Source organism: Bradysia coprophila, unplaced genomic scaffold (genome assembly GCF_014529535.1).
Source record: "Bradysia coprophila strain Holo2 unplaced genomic scaffold, BU_Bcop_v1 contig_200, whole genome shotgun sequence".
Lineage (NCBI taxonomy): Eukaryota > Metazoa > Arthropoda > Insecta > Diptera > Sciaridae > Bradysia > Bradysia coprophila.
In genome coordinates this window covers 281,482-303,617 of record NW_023503464.1, presented here as the reverse complement: position 1 = coordinate 303,617, position 22,136 = coordinate 281,482, and the positions used below count along the sequence as shown (strand labels likewise).

The window sequence follows — 22,136 nt, the reverse complement described above, 5'->3', positions numbered from 1 at the left end:
CACAAAAATTACGAAAAACGAATGAAATTTACTTGAGTTCTATGTAAAATACACATAGGGCCCTAGTAGCTTTTCACTTCTAAGGCCCTAACTCACGGTCCACTCACCCGATTTAAAAAAACTTTTTTTTCCTCGATTGGTATTGACAATACCTATCATTTGCCGTGTCATTTACATTTCCATCGTTTATTTTGCCATAAATATCACCAAAAGACCTTAAATCACTTAGGTGGCCCTAACTCACGAAGGGCCGACCCGAATATGCCCATCTTCGAACTTAGCCTCACTATTTTGACTATCTTTCAGGGAAAAAATTTTTTGAAATCGGATTTGATTTACTCAAGATATCGACGTGACGGACAGACGGACAGACGGACAGACGGCCCAAATTTTTATTGCGGATTCGTCATCTATGAACATAGGCAAACACTTTGCCCTTACCGTCTGCTTCGAATTCCATCAATTACACACGGCATCGTAATCCTATAAGCCCCTTCGTACTTCGTACGGGGCTAAAAATTAACGAGTGTGAAGTTTGCGGCCAGAGCGAAACGAGGGCCGCAATTGACACGAGTTTAAATGTTATTGAAAACATACGTCATTTTTTACCGGGGAATCTCATATACATAGTTTCGAAGATTTTCAGTGAAACTAAACAGAATTAAATCATCAATGAGAGATTTATTAGACCGTTCTAGTAGTTCTTCTTCTAAATGCGTTTTTGTGGCAACCAAATTACATTTCATTGAAATAAATCAATAAATCATTGTCAATAAAAATACTATTGAGAAGCTCAGACAAACAGTCAAGGGATCTGACCCACCCAACAGGTGGGGCCTAGTAATTAGGAGAAAAAGTTATTCTGCATTACACTTTTAATTAGACTTTGTTCAACCACATCGTGATGAGTTTAGCCCCATCAAAGTTTGACCAAGTAAAATTAAGAAAAGAAAATCGACCTTTCTGACAGAAAACAATGATGTTGCATACAGTCAGAGGCTACCTCTAACTGTAATGAATGAAACAGCTAATTAATTGTTAAAACTTGCTTCTTTCATTGGATATCTTGTGTATATGACCAATGACCATCCCAAGAGTAGTCCAGCCCCATTTGAACATAAAATGCTGATAAAATCTGGCTTAAGTGGATTATAAAAGAAGTCATTCCATTGAATTCCAAATAGTTGAAAAGTGTCATTACAGTCGGAGACTTTGAAGAAAGTGACTCTATTTCATTTCAGATGATCCAATCAAACAAACAGAACTTTTTTCACGTATATTTCACCTATTGTAAACAACTCCTATTGTAAACAAGCATCAACACTTTTGTTGGTATGAGTAGATCATCTGGAAACAAAGCCAAATGCGTCACTTTTTTCAAAGTCGCCGACTGTACGAAAGAAATGAAAGCTTTGGGAAGTGTCTGATGCGGTTGCAGTGGTTGAATATATTTCAAAAATTACATTAAAGTGAAATTGCATTGACAGCAAAACTCATTAAAAATTCTTTATTGCTATCCAATTCTTTTCTCATATATAGTATCGAATTCTTCACAGAATGTCTTATTAATCCTAGGAATAAATTTTCATATCACTTTTGACTAGAAAATGTTTTTGTGAAAGAAAAAAAAAATTGTCGAAAATCATGAGCAACGCAATTAATGTTGGAAAAAATAATCAGAGAAATGATAGGAAGCAACGACCTCTGTTATCATTCCTCCGGTATAAATATCTTCTACTTGTACTTGTAAACATACACTCAACTTATTTGACTGCTTTCGAATTTGAACGTTTCACACACTAAAAAAAAACGAAATCAAAAAAATAAAATTCTTCTTAATTCTATTAATTTTCTGGTGGATCCTGATGCGGTGCTTGCAGTAACTGTTGTAGTTTTGCCGCTGCCGGAAACGATCCCAGATCCAAGGGTGCTGCACCGGTTGTACTTTGAATGTAGGCCAACAGTCTTCTCAGTTCCTCTAGCGCATTTTGTTGCATTAAAATATAATTTTTGGCCAACAACAATGTGGCAATCTTTGATAATTTACGAACGGACGGTGAATGAGCGTATGGTATGACGCTGCGCAGTTCGTCTAAGGCATCATTTAAATCGTGCATTCGACGACGTTCCCGTGCATTTATATTTAGCCGAACCGTTTTCCCTTGACGATTTTTTGTTTTATTCGATCCGGATGTTGACGGAACGGATGGATGATTCGGCGATCTAAAAATGTTCAGTTGGTCAGTTAATGGTTCGGATTCGGATGGATATAGCAAATATAATGACTACAACCCAAAACAACTTATCGCATTTGTGTCTCAGCTTTTGAAGCGCTTTCACGAGCTTGAGCGTCTTTCGTATTCCACTCAAATATTCCATGTTTTCAATGGAATCCAAAAGGAGTTCAAAGCTTTCCCAAGCACCCATACAATGCGTTACGTTATTTTGGCTTAACATAGTTGATAAACGCCTCACCTCGTCGAACTACTTCCACCCGATGGTCTATTTTCATCCGTGTGAACATGAGTGGTTCCACCACCCGAATGACCTTGTGCATAGAAACCGCCTAGGCCAACAGTTCCCAACGGTGTTCTACGTCCGGGAACACTTTGCGATGGACTACTAGCTGGTCCGGGATGTATTGACATTGGTGGAGGCGGTGAACCCATGTTATGAAAATTGTACGCTTGATGTGGATTCATGACTGGTTTTTCTGCAAAGAAATACAAATGATTTTTAGTTTTGCATATTGTAGTCATCTGTTTTATCGACGACGACTGCAGAATTAGATGACTAATGTGGTCTCATATCGTAAAACAGATAAATGTTAAAAGAACTGAAGTAAGAGATTTCACATCAATTGTTCGAAAATTGTTAGATTAAACGAAGTAATAGACCCGATGATTTTAGTGCCGACATGCTGCTGTTTTTGAAAGGTTAAGGCCAGTTCATGGTCGCATATATCGCAAAAATGTATGCGAGTATGAACTGGCCTTAATGTACTCTTTACCGACACATTGTTTTAATTATTAAACTCTGATGATTGAAAGTGACCACCAGAGATGCATAACATAAAGAAAGATATCCATCATTCAATTAACAATTTAGCTTTGCCTGATTCATCATTTTAAGCTCAGCATCTTTGTGATTTGATTGCACACAATCCACACAGATGGCTCTTGGCGTCTTTTGTTTATAAGCATCAATAGACAACCTTCTATATCGCACTGGCATCGAGTCTTTTCATCTCGCTTTTTTCTTGAAACACGGTTGCGATTCACAAGAACGAAAAAAATCGATTCGACAACAAGAAATTTTGTTTAAATTTTGCAAATTTGTTATTAATTTCGAACTGACTCACCTTCAATGATATATCGGTGATTGAATTATCGAGCACAAAATAGATATTTTCTGTTAACACAAACAATAAACAGCAGCCAAACAACACACACTCCTCATTATTTGGAAAATACACCCGAAGTAATTTACCAATAGTTTATTCGGGCGAAATAACAATTGCTAACACTTTGCGGTTGGTAGAAATGGTAGCAAGTGGTAGTTACAAAATTTATATTCGCATCAGGAGTGTGTGTGCATAGTACGCCACCTCCACCCCATGCAAAAAGGAATATAAACGAACGAACGGATGATGATGATGGAACCAACAACAAAAAAAATTGTACGGAAAATATATATATCAAACCATCCGAAATTGTGAGATGGTATGGATGGCAAACACTAAAAACTTATGAGCCAGTGTGTTGTTTACAGGGAATTTAGGATTTCTCATTCATTACATTGGGAAAACCGTTGCGTTACACTGATTTCCACACAGACAGTTGTCTCTTTCTATTTCAGCTTCCCTTCGAAGTTTTTCAAGAGTGTACACAATTGTATGTGGTGCACATATACTCGTACAGAATAGCCCATAACATCCAATGCGAAATTTTTGGAACGCAGAGTATAATACCTAAACAGTAATCATTTGTCGTTTGTTAAAATTCACCCCATTTTCCGAAGCTGAGCTACACTTATACGTATACTATATGTATAGATGCAGGGTGCTTATGTCTATATATGTACGGATTTTATCCTCTTAAAATATTATTTCGTATAGGGGGATAACAAATGTCGACCAGCAATCTAGAGCCCTACATTTCTGTTGTGTATATTATTTGTTTGATGATGCTGGTGGGATAGAGTTTTTTTTCCAGCATTTTATTCTAGTCGTGACAAGGGATTTGATTTTTCAATATGAAACACCGTAAAAAAATCTATTTAAATGGAACGACTTGGAAGATCTATAAATCATTCAGTTTAACATGTCATTATATAGTGAATCATAACAACCATGCATGGTCCAGTTATTCTATATAGTGGTCTTGTGCTTGTGCATTGTGTATACATTTTGCTTGTTAACTATGAGCACTGCAAATAAATAGTTAAATGCAAAAACCGGACGTGTCACATTAGCGAACTATACAGTTTGTTCAAAAATGAAATGCACAGTTTTTAGTATTTCGAGACATTTCAAAATTGCAATCTGTCAGATAGTAAAGGATGCGTTTAATTACCCGTCGCATTAAAAGATTTGAAATTTGAATGATTTTTTCCACAGCTACATATTTTTGCATGTTAAGTTACATTTTTTGCAGATAGCATTTTAATAGTAGGAAACTTAGATTTCGTAGGAAGAATTCGCGGACGGAAAAATGTAAATTTATTTTGAGTCTGAGTATTGTTCTACGTCTATAATTTCTCTTAGATCGTGTTTCTATTCAAACAAATCGATGGTCTTTGAATACTCAAATCTGTAGAAAGACCGTCTGCTTCATACATTTAGCAAATTTTTTACAAGAAGTTTTATCAGCACTTGAAGTGACGATATTGGAAACACGAATAAGCATCAGGAAAAAAAAAATTGTCAACAATTATTTTCTACAAATATATAAATATTTGGCACAAATATGTAAATATTTGTAACAAATAAATTCGCAAATATATAAAATATAAAATAATTTTAAATTATTTGTTATAAATATTTTAAATATTTGTGACAAATATTTAAATCATTTGTGACACATATTTTATAAATTTGCAACAAATATTTAAATTATTTAAAGTCGGAGCATTATAATTTGATCGATTCTACTCATTTAATTCATTTTTAAATAATTATAGTTTTCGAAGATACAGTATAAAAGCTTAGACACGTGCATTTGAACGGATTACCCGCAGGTATACCGCGAGTAAACAGCTCTAATGCGCATGTGTAAGCTTTTATACTGTAATGCTTTCGAAATGATTTCTTGAAAAACTACAATTATTTAAAAATGAATAGAATCGATCAAATTATAATGCTTCGACTTTATTAGAAATAAATTTAAAATTATTTGTCATAAATATTTAAAAAAAATTGTGACAAATAATTTAAAATATTTGTCACAAATAATTTTGAATTTATTTCTCATGAATATTTGAAATATTTGTGACAAATATTTAAATATTCGAACCAAATTTTCAACATTAAATTTGCTTCGAATAATTGAATTTTTTTCCGTGATGATTTTTTGCTGCTAATTGAAGTTGAACAGTTAGCCGCTGTACAACACCATCGATTTCTTTGAATAAAGACACGATCTAAGAGAAATTATAGATGTAGAACAATACTCAGACTAAAAATAAATTTACATTTTTCCGTTCGCAAATTCTTCTGACGAAATCTAAGTTTCCTACTATTAAAATGCTATTTGCAAAAAATGTAAGAAACTTAACATGCAAAAATCTGTAGCTGTGGAAAAAACCATTCAAATTTCAAATCTGTTAATGCGCCGGTTAATTAAACGCATCCTTTACTATCTGACAGATTGAAATTTTGAAATGTCTCGAAATACTAAAAACTGTGCATTTCATTTTTGAACAAACTGTAAGAAAAATGAAATTTCATTAATTCTTTTTGAAATAGGTTGACGATGTCAGTTGATACAAAGAACATCATCTGCATATTTGATACTCAGCTGAATCAATGAATTTTCATTTTTCTTATAATTCGCTAAAGTAACATGTCTCGTTTCTTCATTTAATTATTTGAACAGAATTAGGGTATCATGTCTCGGCAGCAACGCATTTACGTAGTACACAGCTGGGCCCATTTTGTCAACAATTTCTTGATCCTATGCACACATCACTGCTCCTACTATGAACACTGAATTGACAAACGTCAAATTTGGAGGCGTTAGTGATAAGAGCTACCGCTTAGGATTGTTTGTATTGCATTTTTTAACTCATACAACGAAACACGTCATCTATCTGTACAAACGAAACGCAGTGCCTTCTGTGATTTCATCAGCCTCCGAATATTTTCTATGTTCATGCAGAAGCAGTGATGTGTTCTATGTCATTACCCTACTCCGTTCATTGCATGGAATTCATGTTGGAGTCCTGAACCTGAATACTGATTTTTGACCACGGTCGACCAAGCTTTACTCTTAGATTGTTTTCAACCTGTGTAATTACGTCTGTATTTTGTAAAACTTGTGCATTGTAATAAATGTTGGCAGATGCCCAATTTTTATTGGTCCCCAAACTGTTACAAGTGTACCTGGTGTACACTTTTCCTTTAGCTTTAACCTGCAATAGACGGTATTATTAATGGGTCTAGTACTTCTCTCGATGAACGAATTTTGAATAGATTCATTTCATATCTATTACTTCAATCTGTCGAACATGCATTTTGCTTAAATAAGACCGCATTAGCCAGAGATTGTCGTTTTTTTTTGTCATGGCACAGCACTGCTCCTAGCATGAACACTGAATTGACAAGTGTCAAATTTGGAGGCTTTAGTGATAAGAGCTACCGCTTACGATTGTTTGTATTGTATGTTCTAACTCATACATCGAAGTCATCTATCTATATATACAAAAGAAACGCAGTGCATACTGTGATTTCATCAGCCTCCAAAACTTTTTTATGTTCATGCTAGTAGCAGGGCTGTGGTCATGGGTATCTATAACAGATAGCCAACCAGAATAAAATGAAATGACAATCCTTTAACCATAAGGAAAATTTGTGCCGAAATGAAAACATTATTTAAACTCTCTGAAACATCAAACAGCGGCAGTTCGATATACACTACACAGCCGTAATTTGTAAGAAAAACAGTTTCCAGTGGAAATAGCAAAAGAATTTTCAGTATTTTTATTTTCATTTTATTGGAAATTGTTTTTCTTCCGAATTACGGCAGTACACACACACAGCATTAAAATCACTGTCAGCACTAACATATAGACAGGGGACCATTCAATCTTCGATACCAAACAGAAATATTCCCAATGGACCCTAAATCATTCTGTGACAAGCTCCTTTCCGTTAAAACATTGTAATCTCCTTGAGTAAGTACCGAGTGTATATTTTCCGATGGCATCAATCTACATAAATTGTTACACAGTTTCCTCTATCTACCTTACAATCTACATATTCGTCTGTAGTACACGAACGTTGTAAAATACTTGGAATAATGTTCGTTGTTGAGTGGTTGTTTTTGCTAACTAAAATTAGAAAATTAAACTTTCATTTCCTGCTAATCAAATATTAGTTCAACTGAAAGTAAACTATACAGAAATTCAAGATTTTATTATTGAAAACGCTTCGCTGTTTTTGCATAGTCATACAAGTGCCTTATAGGTACAACGAATGCAAATGACGTTAGTTCTTGGAAAATAAAATTCAGGTATAAGAGGGACGGCAAGTGCGGTAAATTGAAGTGTACACAAATAGTGGAACGGAGCACATAATTTATTGTAGTTTGGGGCAAAGAAGTAGATATTGCACAGAGCTCGCAGAGAAGCGCAAACATTGGTGGTGGATAAAACAAAGTTAAACGAAGTGGTTTTCTGGTGTGCTAGGAAGTGGGAAGAATAGAAATCCCCATCAACAATAGAAGATCTTTCAAATATTCAACAGTGTGAATGTTTGTGTGCTTGATGGGAAATACGTTCAGATAAAAAGTGTTGGGCAACGGTCGTCAGGTGATGGGGAATGGTTTTTAGATATCAGATTTTTTAAGTTCTAATTTGGAAGTTTCTTTGGACAACCTCTGTTTTAAAAGACAGTCTGGGCAAAAGTGAAAACAAAAATTAATAAATTAATTAAGAGGTGGCTGGGTTTTACAACAGGCGTAATCATAAATCATAAATCACAAGAATCTATTATTTATTTTGTAAAAAGTATAACTGGGCGTTTGAAACCAAATCTATTACTTCCCTAGTTTAAACACACATTCGACTCTAAATAAGAGAATAGTGAGTTACAACACGCTCATTTTTGTCGTTGTGTGGTTAACAGATGACTGATCGCTTTTACAACTTTGCTAATATGACATGCCGTTTACGAATTTTTATTGAAATGACTCAAAAAGTAAACCAAACGAGTGTCAACACAATTGTGCAGGAACAAATGAAGTATGAAAACTGCCCTTGCTCACACAGGTATATATGAGTTGTCTGGTTCTAATACAAAAACGTTAAACCAAGCAGACGTTGACCGAACCAACAAAATCGTTCGGAAAACACTATGTATCTGGTACCAAGTACCTAAACCCTATAGCGACCGAAGCAATTAGTGCCACTTTGCAAATACAAGCCAATTGTTTCTGACACTGTTTCGATCTGAGAGCCGAAAATTAAATTGTTTTTTGTCTAAAAAAGCCACAACTCATCAGACCCTTACCATGGCGACAGTAGCAAAAACACAACCTCCAGAGGCTATAGGCTAGTCCAGTGACTATTTTTGAGAAATTTTTGAGAATTTAAAAATTCACAATAGTCCCTGGCTAGTCATACCTTTCTGCATGAAAAAGTCTAGCGATTTGTAACCAAAATGAAAGTAAGCTAGATTTTTTCATGCAAAAAGGTGACACTATCCTCTGGAGGTTGGTTGTCTCTCTGCTACTGTCGCCATGTCCGGATGGCCTCATGCAATTTTCATCTCCCAAATCGAAATAGTGTCAGAAACCATTACTCAGAAAGTGTTACGCGGGTCACAAATACACCTCCGAAACCATTACAATCACTTTGTGGCTCACAAATACTCAAAGTATATTTCATCAACTCTATATACCCGTACAAATAACACAACCCACGGTATATGAATGAAAATGTGAAGGGTGCTTCTTAAAATCAGGGCACAGATGCACACAGAGCTGTATGGGATTGAACTAAAAACATTTGTTGTGATATGTATAAATGGATGAATTGATGTATGCATGTTTGTTCAACATAAATAAAATGGGAAAAGGAAAGCGAATAATAATATAGGAAATTTTCGAAACAAGAGCGGCATAGGTACCCATTGTGCATATTTTATATAAAAAGGCATTAGGGAGTACGGTTATATCGTTTTAATAATGGTCCATGAAAACAATTTTCGGGTTTTCTTTGAGCACGGATAATTCGGTGAGGGATGTGTATATAAAGTTTCTCTGTTTTTTATCTTGATCGACATTAGTTTTAGAGGCTTTTTGTAGATAAAGCGAATGTTTTTTATGGGTTTTCGTAAGGATAACGACATGAATCTAATTAAAAAAATAGCAGGAAATTCAATGCGAATATCTTCACAATCGTTTTTCGGGTGAGAGTGTACAATGGAATGGAAACGGAATGTTGCTGGGGAATGTCTCGAAAATACGGACAACGTTGGGGACACACATAAAACGAAGTGTATCGTCGTATCGTGATGGAAACGTTACTTACGGCTTTTGATAGGTATTTAAGTTTCAGTTGCACATTAGTTCTCATTGCTTTAGTGTACTTTTTGTCCGTATACATTCCATCATTTCCCGAATGGAATGGGGACGAGCGCCCATTTTTAGAGCTTATTTACTGAAATATTTATGGAATGCGTTTCGTTAAGCTTTTCGTAAACGTTTAATTAAAATAAATTCACGTCAACTTTGTTTGATAGCCTTCATAAAGCGTACGATCCGCTTGAAAACCATGTTCACATAAATAAAGAGAAATTAGCTCAGGCATCGCTAACTACTTCGCAGGGTGTTCCATTTCGCACACGTTTGACTATTGAATTTTCTAAGATAAAAAACGTTTCAATTAAAAGCCAAATTCAATGGAAAATTATTATTATTTTGATGAAAATTTGGGACTTGCATCCTTTTTCGAAAAAGTACGACCATCGTTTGGTGTTAAAATGTGTTAGCTTTCGGTTAAAAATTGAAATGATTGCTGATCAAACTGCTGCAACAGAATCTATTTTCTACACATTCGTGGTCGTTATTGCGGTCCTGTTTTTTTGAAAAAGGATTCTGGTGGAAAGATATCATCAAAATTAAACTAAAATCCAGTACTTCAGAAACTCCCAAATGTATACTTTCTAGCAAAGCATCGATGCTAGGGAATGCAATCCCGTACCGATTTTTGAATCCCGGGATTCGGGATTGAGAAACTCAGTACCGGTACCAGTACCGGGATTTCCGGTACTGAAAAGATATGGATTAATTATCAGTAAAAGAAATTATTTTCATTTTATTCTCATTTTTTTAAGTTTTTTAATGGTAAAGTCAAGTGTGCTTACTCACATTCTAGATGTCACATTGTAAATTCAATTTTCTCTTTGGAAAAATGCTCACAATGCACTTAACGTATCATCGTTCAATCTTGAACGTATATTGTGGGACTTGTTGTCGTCACAATCGCAAATTTTTGTGCTTTGTGATTTAAAAATAAATTGATTTGTTAGGTAATGTAAATTTTCAAGCACGCTGCCTTTGAAAATATAAATCGTGTGAAGTGACAGAAGACCGACTTTCCGACAGCGTCAATTAGTGGCAGTTTTGTGAAATATCGCCTAGATCCACAATATATTTTACTACGCAAGTAACGGCAAGCCGGAAATGCACGTTCAGCTTCAACGCTAGTTGGTTTGATGAGCAGCAGACACTCACCAGAAAGATTTTAAACACTTCAAGCATGGATGATACTCTAAATAGAGTACTGAAACTGGACAGTGTATTATACAAACGTAGAACACTATAAAAATATTTCCATGTAAAATAGAGTACTTTCTGCAGCCGAACACTTTGATCATGCATGCGTGAAGTGCGTTGCTAGCCATCGTAGTTTTAAAAACGTCTTTTTCTGTGTTTGCAAATACGACATAAGAGAAAAACGTTAATTAATCCTATGTTTCAATGTTTATCTTATATTGCCATAGTAGTTTGAATCATACAAGTTGATCGATTTCAAAATTTTATAAAAAAAAACACTGACAAAAAAGATTCGAACTCACCTGTTGCAGGTAACTTTGTCTCCAGGTAATATACAATAGCTGCCACAACTGTAGCGCCCCATGCAAAAAATACAGCTGCGGCAGATAATGTAGATTACCTGTAGACAAAGTTACCTCCAACAGGTGAGTCTTTCGAAACTTTTTTGTCAGTGAAAACTGGATTTTAAATTTCGGTACTAATCTCGGGATTTTTTGATCAATACCGGGATTCGGGACTGGGATTTTCCGGTACTGGTACCGGGATTGGTACCGGGATTGCATTCCCTAATCGATGCATCTTACGAAGAATCAATTTAACGCTAATTTGTCGCCTAAATTTGTGCGGAAAAATAATATATTTTTGATGATAAGTTTCTGGAAAAAGTAGGACTATCGATTTGTGTTGAAATGTGGTCGCTTTGAGTAAAACTAGTAAATGTTTGTAGTGGTGGTATTACGAAAAAACGTAATAGTTCACGAAAATTGGCACAATTCTGAGTTTTCTCGTTGCAGGCTACTCGTTGCATCACAAACATTTATCGTTTACTCAAAGTAAAAACTTCTTGACAGAAATGGTCCCACTTTTTCCAAAAAGGAAGCGGATACGAAGATCGACGATAAAATGTAGGCTATACTTTCAGCCAAGTGGTGATGTCTCTTAAGAGGATCAGATGTCTTGTACTTGTTGAATAGCCTACATTAGGGCGTTTTTTAAGTACTGATATCTTCTTACAAAAATCCTTTTTTTTAATGTAAGACGACAATAACCGCCACAAATATGTTAGATTTCAATAACAATTACTTGTGGAGGGATTCTTTTGAAAATCGACAGATCGACAAGGCCTCAGATATTTTCTATCCACAATGGGGTCTGATCGAAACACGAAACACGCGCTTTTAATACTTGTGGCATTTCCTCAGGTAGAGTGGAGCATGGATGACTGTAGTGTCATTGGAAGACTTCGGTGGGCTGATATAATTTTTTGTTAAATGATTATCTACATCAAAAAATATGGCATTTGGAAATATGCTCAAAGTAGATATTCATTGCATTCAGTACTCATGTGCCAAAAAACTCGAATAGTGATGGGCTGATTTTTCCAGCCATAAATAGTTTGTCTTGGCTTTTGTTTATTTGACTTAAATCTCAAATAGAACCTTTTTTTTAGTTGACTTTTGTCGTTGTTACCTTTGTAAGCCCTCGTTAGAGTACATAATTCCAAGTACCAATTGCACAAAGACAATGTGCTGTCAGTTATGTATTTCACAATGACATTTTCTATCTCTTGACAGAAGCCGACGACGTCACACTCAAACGCGTGGATCAGAATTTAGGCGGTCTCGACTTTCTTAGTATTGCCGAAAAGATCGTTGAAAAGACTTTGATACTGACGAGCTAGCTACAGACTCTTCTAGAATTAATATTGAATGTAAAATAGGACATTTTTTTTATCAAACGACGATATCCAACAAAAGAATAATTAGGAGGAAGGTGAAAAGTTAGATTAATTTCGTAGATGACTTGTACGAGTATAGGGAAAATTTGTAATATTCAACAATATACATACATAGGATACGCTAACAATTGGACGTAGTTACCATAGCATTGCTCCTAGCATTAACACAGAAAATATTCGGAGGCTGACGAAATCAAAATAGGCGCTTCATTTCGATCGCTACGATAGAAGTAAAACATTATTGGTGTGAGTTAAAACACACAATACATGCAGTTGTACACGCACACATGTATCAAAAATTGTAAGGGGGTTTTGACGTTTGACTTTTAAGTCCCTCCGATAAACCCTTGCCCGAACAACAATAATGTCATATGCTATGTAATAGGGTTACTCATGGAAAATAATATTTCTTGAGATAAAAAATGTGAAAATGGAAAATTACAATCAACGTATCCAGCCCAAAAATCTCCAAACACTTGTATCATTGCGAACCAACTGTCGCACTATTTGTAAACACCATCGCAATGAGATAGACGTGTCTTGTTATTCTATTTTTTCTCAACAAAAATCTTGCTATAAAAGCACTTGTAATTCTAGATCAAGACTCTGTCTCCTTAAAGGCCTCAACGCTAGAAGACTAACGTTTTGTCGATTCAATTTTTTTTTTTTTTTTTTTTTAACAATCAAGCTAATTTTGAGACGTCTATATAAATCTGGCAGTATTTCACGGTAATAAGTGTGTTGTAGTTTGTTGGTTGTTCCAAGGTCGCCTACAGTAAAGCTTATTTAGTTGTGTGTCTATGTCTTCTTAAGTGCTAATAAAAAGAAAATACGTCAAAGATACGGTTTAAAGAGGTGCATTCGAAAATTAAAAAAAAAAACGAGGTTCAGATAATCCTCAGATAATTTTAAATAGTGAACACCGAACCATTTTAATATAATCTTTGATCAAATCACATCAACGCACTACAAGCAAAAGTGTTTCGAGTGACAGCTGTGAAATAGATTACTACTTTGTTGGAAAACATTTTCCAAATTTTTTACAATGCCTAACTCTGTCCAGTTTCGGTATTCTATTTAGAATACTACTCAAGCTTGAAGTGTGATTATGCTTGTTTTAATTTCCACGTCAAGTTTGGCAAAAGCTACTCAATAATTTTTAGCCAAATGTAATGTGATTTGATTGTTGAAAATCTTACCAGTTGCAGGTAACTTTGTCTCCAGGTAGTCTATGTTGTCTGCTACAGCTGTATTTTTTTGTATGGAAGTATTATATCTGTGGCAGCTATTGCTAGAGACAAAATTACCTGCAACAGGCAAGATTTTCAACTATTTTTTCTCAGTGTGAATTTATGATATTGGTACTTGAGTGGCACTCTGGCAACACCATTTAGCAAAGATTACGATACGTCAAAATGTATGGAAAATTGATTTTCGCTCATTAAAAATCTATCAAAAATTTTATTTTTATTTATAGTTTGATTAGGAACTTTATTGCCTATCCACCCGGAATATTGTTGTTACACGTACATTTCCCACCCGCGGAAAGCGGTCGTTACATATGGGAACTTTTTCATTACCTCACAAGTGAAGGAATATTCATATGAAAATTCATTACATAGCAGGAGATTTTCATTACTTATCAGCAGATTTTCATTATTTATCAGCAAAAATGTATCACATGAAATATTCTTTAACACTGAAATCGAAACAATACTCGCGATGTTATTTTAGTTTTGATATCACAAACTTTGTCACTTGAATTAAGTGCACATCAATCTAAGCAAATTCGTCAAAATTTTCGGAAAAAATTAAATTAAAACATAAAAATGAAAGTGACGGCCATTTTGTCTATAGCTATAATTTCAATTTTTTCAACTTCGACGAACACCTATGGCCAAACAATTTTAATTTTTGCATTTTTCACTTATTTTCAAAAACAATCAACACTTTTGTCTTTATTATCATGTATTCACTTCACTTCACAGCAAAATTTATTGTAACACCACCAAAATCGACAAATATTACGCAAAATATGAATCTAGCACTTCACAAAAACAAAACAGTCGAAGTAGTTTGTCAACATGTCATCAAAACAGTAGTGTTGCCAGTGATGCTTTCGGGATTAATGTTATGAAGAAGTGTGAGCCGATTTCAAGAGCAGACTAGATTCGCTTATAAACGTTTCAATGCAACAACAGATTTTTTTGTTTGTTTTGTTGTATGTTTATAATGTCTGGCAGTGAATGAAATAGCGCGACATAAATGTTGTGAAATTGTACATTAATTTAGAATAATATTTTGGTATTCAAGAATCTACTAGTGTTTTTTGAACACTTTTGGTTTTGAACTGTCAGGTCCTTGGGTGGGAAAATGTACTCGTAACAACAATATTCCGGGTGGATAGGCAATAAAACAGCATACATTGGATGCTGCTTGGTAGTTCATTACACTCGGAATCAATTTTGTGAACTCGCGAACTCACTCGTGTGGTTTTAAGCAACTCGCTTTGGAAACGGTTATTTTGACTCGTGTAGTTGCATACCTCGCCTTCGGCTCGGATATGCAAACTCTAAACTTGTCAAAATAACCGTTTCCAAAGCTTGTTGCTTAAAACCACACTTGTGAATTCGGCTCGTATCACAAAATTGATCCCTCATGTAATGAACTACCTCCACAGCATCCAATGTAATCTACTATTTATAGTAATTTTAATATATTATTAGGAAAGTGACACCCTCTACAGTCAGTGTATCTCAAGTACCAATAGGTTTATTCCAATTAACTGTAAACCCGAACTTTGACAATACGAACGACAACGATTTTATCAACAGAGATGAACATAACCTAAACGTCAACAAATTTTTTAGTAAATTTTTCGTTAAAATTTTCGTAAACCTTAAAGTTGAGGTTAAGCTACAGTCGATATTTAACATTTTGAAATGACCTTGGAACAAACCTATCTTCAAGGCCGTTTGAAACGCCATCCACGTTTAAAAAAAATCATGCAAATGAATGAATGAACGAAACATTTAACGAAACATTTAACGAAACTAACGTGAGGTTACGTATGATAGTCTTGAAGATGATCTATAGGACATGATTTTGATGTTATATTTTTACTGTGGCGCACGAGTAACAATTTCTTGCACCTGTTATAATTACCTTATCCATTGCTTGAACAGGTGCGAAAATGTTAATAAAGAACTAGGCATGTGTAGAAACCACATTTCCGAGTATTTTTGTTTTTTTTTTGTATTTTGACTGAAATATTTGGATATGTAGTTCCAAGCACCTAGGGTGATATAATAGAAAAGAATGAAGTAGTACTTTAATTACCATTAAGGCTGCTAATGGTATTATTGGTATAAAAAAGTACTATATTTGACGTGGTAATAGTATGTTACTATATTATGAGGGAGGTAATTTGATATCTCGTATCCAGATGAGTATCGGAGGGCGTCAGCCCGATGTACGTTTACTCATCGTGATACGGGATATCAAATTATTTCCCGTGTATTGTATTGGGTTGTACCTTACGAGGACACTAAAGGATTTCCCTACGGAGGGAATGGCCATATTACATCCATAGTAAGGTAAAACCTCTATTACCCTGCTAGATGCTTTGTTCAGTTGCATTGAATTGCTCAAAATGCTACCAGCGTCCAAAGGTTTAGACGAAATTTTTAATTTAATTTTAATTTTACTCCGTTCGTCTGTTCCAGGTGGAATTTTCAACTGATTAACATGCATCCCCTAATTAAAATACTGTACTCGAGCACCATAGGAGCGATTTGGCTCTGGCGAAAGTTTGTATCCATTGTTGTATACATTGGTTTCAAACCAGCCAAGGCATATATTCAGAAGATATTCCGTAATGCTGGAGTAGAAATGAATGGCAAGGCACCGCATGATTTGGTGGTTCACAATGACTGGTTCTACCATCGATTTGCATACGATGGAACTTTGGGCTTTGCCGAAAGTTATCTGAACGGATGGTGGGACTGTAAACAGCTTGACGAGATGTTTAGCAAACTTTTGAGGGGAGGTGTTTATCTGAAACTGCCGCCATGGGAGAAATTTATTCATTACCTCAATTTCGACGTTTTCAATCTACAAACTGCAGCTCTTGACAGCGAAACCGCCGATTTACATTACAATCAAGGTGGGTTACGGCTTTGCTGTTACGTTAATCGTCCATAAACTAAGTCTGAACAACTTGTAGGAAACGAGGTCTTTAAATCTTTCATGGATGCAAACATGATCTACACCTGTGGCTATTGGAAAGACGCCAAAAATTTGGACGAAGCTCAAATACACAAAATGGATCTCATCGGCCGAAAGCTTAAGCTCAAGCCGGGAATGCGAGTTCTGGATGTGGGATGTGGCTGGGGTGGACTATGTAAATTCCTTGCCGAAAGATTCGGCGTGCAAATGACAGGGGTTACTAATTCTAAGGAGGGAGTCAAAGAGGGTCGTCTTCGTTGTAAAGGCCTAAATGTGGACATTCGCTTACAAGACTACCGTCAAATTAATGAACAATTTGATCGCATTGTCACAGTTGGCTTTTTTGAGCATGTTGGACGAAAGAACCATCGATCATTCATCGAACTTGCACATCGATGTCTTTCCGATGACGGCATTTTTCTAATACAAACGATTGGTCTCGACCATGAAGGCAGTCCTCCGGTTGATTTATTTATGACCAAGTACTTTTTTCCCAGTTTCCAGCTGCCGGATCATAAAAATATACCGAAAGCTATCGATAACTTATTTTGCATTGAGGACTGGCAAAATTTCGGACCAGATTATGACAGGACATTAATGGCCTGGCATGATAATTTTGTCAAAAACTGGCACACCATCAGCCATAAATTCGAAAATCCAGATTTCATTTACCGCATGTGGAAATATTTGTTTTGTCTATGTGCAGGCGCTTTCCGGGCGCGTAGAGCACAACTATGGCAAATCGTATTGACGAAAGGACTTAAAGGTGGATACGTTTCCGTGCGTTAAGGTCATAGAGTTATACTGGAGAGGTTGCATGGTGGCGCTGTCCATCAAAGAAAACTAAACAAACATATGGGAAACCAGACATGTTAAAATAATGACAGCGCCACCTTGACATCTCTCGAGTGCAACTCTACGGTTAAGGTTATGTTTCTATGGATGAAGTTTGCTGTTTCGTATTGCCTTTTTGGAAGGAGTATTCCAACATATGTGGCTCCGAAGTTTTCTGAAATGTGTCTCTGCATTATGCTTATCAATTTTTAAATAAATAACAACTTTCGGCCACTTCAATAAGAAACTGACTCTCGCATGTAGCATGTCTTTCCGGTGTTCATTTTCAGTACGTTTCGACTAAGCCACTCATACAGCAGAACGGCCATCTCTCTGCATTAAATTCTGTGGATCATCGAACGTTTCAGCTTCGTAACACAGAACTTCATCATTTGCCATTTTCCAAACGTGAAGAAGACCCAATTTGGACCCTTGAGCAACGCCAACAGAAATCTCTTTAAACTCACTCATGCTAGTTCCGATCTTTGTGGCAGTAAGTCGATTACGCAGGTACCCAAGCATAAGGTCAGTGGAACCATCAGGCCGATTCGTTGTAGTTTCTTTGCTAGTCATACAGGGTCAACAGTGTCAAAGGTACGCCCTAAGTCAATGAAATCTTGTACACTAGTAAACTGAGCAGAATAAAGCTTACTAAGCTGTAGATTCCAAAGCATATAAACACTGAAGGTAATGCAAACCCTTAGAGCATGAGAGTTATTTTGGATCCAAACTTTCAGGTGAATTCATTTTCATAAGTTGTCTAGACTTGTGTTTAAAATCACCACTAAATGTAATTTGACGCGCACGAATTCAATATGTGTGCAACTGCAACATCAAAGTGTAATCAATGAAGTTAATGCCAATCCGGAGTGAGACACAGATCCATATTTTCAGGTGAATTTAGCTCCGTCATGTCGCATACATATTGAATTTGTTTGCGTCAAGTTGCATTTAGTGGTGAATTGGAACAATTTAGGGTCGTCAAGTCGTCATGTTCAAAGTATATAAACACTGAAGGTAATGCAGACCCTCAACGGATCAGAGAAATTACGGATCCAAACTTTCAGGTGAATTCATTTTCGTATGTTGTCTAACTTAGACTTGTGCAACATAACGCCGCTAAATTGTTCCACATTCACCACTAGATGCAACTTGACGCAAACGAATTCAATACGTGTGTAACATCAAGGCTGTATACTTTGGGGAGGTCACGCAGATACAGATACGCGGGTTACACACCACAGTTGATGATAAAATGGCCGATTTTATACAAAAATTCACCTACTCTGATGATTCTCGTCTTCTTGATGATGTGGTGAATTTTTTTTTTACATGTAAAATCATCAGAAGTGGTGTGTTCCCGCGTATCTAATAAAATGGCGGTCTGCGTGACCTTCTCAAAGTATACAGCCTTGTGTAACATGACGGATCTAAAATCCACCTGAAAGTTTGGATCCGTGTGTAACTGCGGATTGGCATTACCTTCAGTGTTTATATACTTTGGTCATGTTGCACAAAATCTAAGTTAGACTCTGACGTGGTGAGGGTTTGCATTACCTTCAGTGTTTATAATACTTTGTGCAACATGCGTCGCTAAATCTTTCCCAACTCACCACTAGATACAACTTGACACAAACAAATTCAATATTTCGGCAACATGACGGAGCTAAATTCACCTGAATGGATCAGTGTCAAAATGTGGCTTGGCATTACCTTCGGTGTTTATATACTTCGGTAGATTCTGCAGCTTTGTAAACTTTATGCTGATCAGTTTAAAATAAATCCTGCACTGTAGAATGGAGATGTTTGTCACAGTCTGTGACTCACATATAGAAAAAAAAATATTTCTCGGCGTCAACAACACACTTCTCACTGTGTCAACGTTATTTATTCAAAGCTAATTCGTTTCGAAAAAGTATCATATTTTAGAGACAGCCAGCAAAAACATCAACATGCGCCTGTTCTTTAAACAGAAACCCACTTCCGGTATACGAAACGTAAATTCCCCAACTCACCCGGTAATGGCAAATCCATTAATTATTTGATTTATCTGTTAAATCATCTGGAATGAATTGATATTGAGAAAAACCGATTCGATGAACGTATACAATTTGAAGATAAATTCTTTTTTTTTTTGATTATTTGACTTGCCGGAGTCGCGTCTATACCATAAATATTATGGTAAAAAATACAGAGACAAGTTCATTGTTCAAACGAGTGTCGAGTGTTTATAGAGATATTTTCCCATGTTACATTTTCGTATATCTCCCGCACATACAATTTAAACTGAACCACCCTTTGAAACACCGGCAAAAATTTTTGTGAAAGCCCTTGCACACCATAGGTACGATCATAAAAATGAAATATTTCTTCCTGGCAATTTATTTTTAGTTGTATATGCTTTGCTCTCCATATTATGTCGTACATATATATATATAGAGAATCATTGCCAGCAAATCTAGGGAGGAAAAATCCATTTCATTTTATGTGTAGGTTGTGCAATTTATACGAAACGGTAAATAATAATTTCGGTTCAGTGTTTTTATGTCATTTTACTTTGCAACACACAGCACAAACATAAAAAAAAATCCATCGAAAAATTTAACCCACCGGTACATGTGTGAAACGATCCCTTTAATAACTCCTACGGTTGTTGTTGTTTTTATTTCTTCTTCCTCTCTCTCCACCCTATATGTAATAATTACTTTAGTAAATACACCCGATGTTACAAACTCTGTATAAGCCCGGCGGTAACAAAGAGCAAAAATCAAAAATATAGAAAGCAAAGGAAGGAAAAAAAAACTCCGAAATTGTTTCGTGAATATTTCTGTTAAATCAAATTTTACAGTGTATTTAATCCATTCTCCCGTTGCCATCGCAACCTCTGTATCTGACCCAACGCTCCACACTCCACGACCGTATATGCTAGCGATGGAAAAACCTCTCAGTTTTCCTATACATTGTATATACAATGAACCACCACCACCCCATTCCACCCGCCGCACCGAAACCACTTCAATCTACTATACCGTATTTAGATACATATAGAGAGAACGATTACTGTGTGTATACACGGCTGTTGAGTATAGTGATGTTCACCTTGTTTTATACGGTGCTCTTGATTTTGATAGAGCGAACGCGAGGGAAGGTTTTCGTAATTTCTGCGTAAAAATTGTATTAAAATTTTATGTTTCGCAAACACAATATTTATACGGATATGCGGTTGTACATTTTGCTTATGGAAAATCATAATTTTCCCGTATTATATTTTATGGATATTCCATTAAATGTGATGGCTTGTGTGTGGTGTGTGCATTATACCCCCGGCCTCGGATATAACATAACAACTTGTTTGCATCCTGAATTATAAATGAATGATGAAACATCAATATAACTTGTAGCGTTTTTAGTCAATACACGGTCGGATGGTTCTCAAATTCCAATAATTTGCTAACACTGTTATGTAGTCCGTTTTGGTTCAATTCGAAAGCAATTCAATGAAATTAAGCCAAAGCGAAACGAAAAACGAAATTCTTTTCGGCGTGAACTCTGTTCTATCCTCACATGAGTCTACATGAAAGTCGTAACCCTACGAAAGTTTACTCACGTATCACAATACGTCAGACACACATTCCATATGCACGAAGTACATTTGATATAAGCAGCAACATTGTATTTATGTCATAAGACACTTTACTCTGAAATATCGAGATGTGTCTGTACCAATCAAGAACGGTATTACCTCAGTCGTATTCTCTATTTTCTTTTCTATAACAATTACATCGAAAGACATGCGCTTCGCTGTTTTCAAGACAGCTCTCTAACCCAGTATGGCCAGGCTGGGCCTGGTTGGTTATAGTGTTGAAGAATCTATGATTTTCTTCGCAAAAATTTCACCTCTGGCAAAAAAGGAAAAACTTTTGCCATTCTATTAATTCAACTGAGTCAACCATTGGTGATGACGAGACTGTGACAATTGACAATTAGCTCTAGTAAATGAATGTTGTCATATTTAGTGCAAAATGTGATGTTAATACGAATGAAGGAAAAGATTTTCTTTTACTTTGTTGGATGATGCTTAGAACAAAAGAAGTAGTAGACTCCATAAATTAGCAATATCCCAGCTGTCTGTGTCAACAAAAATAGTACATTATGATACCATGGAAGGAATTTGATATTTCGAGTCGAGATGATTAAAAGTGTCCGAGAACTTCAGCCCGAGGTACTTTTACTCACCGTGACGAAAAATCAAATTATTTCCCGAGTCTTCTTTTACGAAGGAGGGAAAAACTTTTTCCTTGGGAGTGAAATAATTACATTTTTACTCGACTGATTTTAGT

At 35.8% G+C, this 22,136-nt stretch overlaps 2 protein-coding genes across 2 annotated transcripts; one reads left to right on the top strand and one right to left on the bottom strand.

The window, feature by feature from the left end:
- Positions 1–1,478: 1,478 nt before the first annotated feature.
- LOC119075356 (class E basic helix-loop-helix protein 22) lies at positions 1,479–3,755 on the bottom strand. Its single transcript, XM_037181788.1, has 3 exons — positions 3,362–3,755; positions 2,476–2,713; positions 1,479–2,223 (listed from the first exon to the last, which is right to left on the bottom strand). Exons 2-3 carry the CDS (start codon positions 2,700–2,702, stop codon positions 1,845–1,847), a joined length of 606 nt encoding a protein of 201 aa, XP_037037683.1. The 5' UTR covers positions 2,703–2,713; positions 3,362–3,755; the 3' UTR covers positions 1,479–1,844.
- A 9,685-nt stretch (positions 3,756–13,440) lies between these two features.
- On the top strand, positions 13,441–17,980 carry LOC119075337 (cyclopropane-fatty-acyl-phospholipid synthase-like). The gene is made up of 3 exons (XM_037181767.1): positions 13,441–13,464; positions 16,461–16,900; positions 16,961–17,980. Exons 2-3 carry the CDS (start codon positions 16,483–16,485, stop codon positions 17,749–17,751), a joined length of 1,209 nt encoding a protein of 402 aa, XP_037037662.1. The 5' UTR covers positions 13,441–13,464; positions 16,461–16,482; the 3' UTR covers positions 17,752–17,980.
- The last annotated feature ends 4,156 nt before the right edge of the window (positions 17,981–22,136 follow it).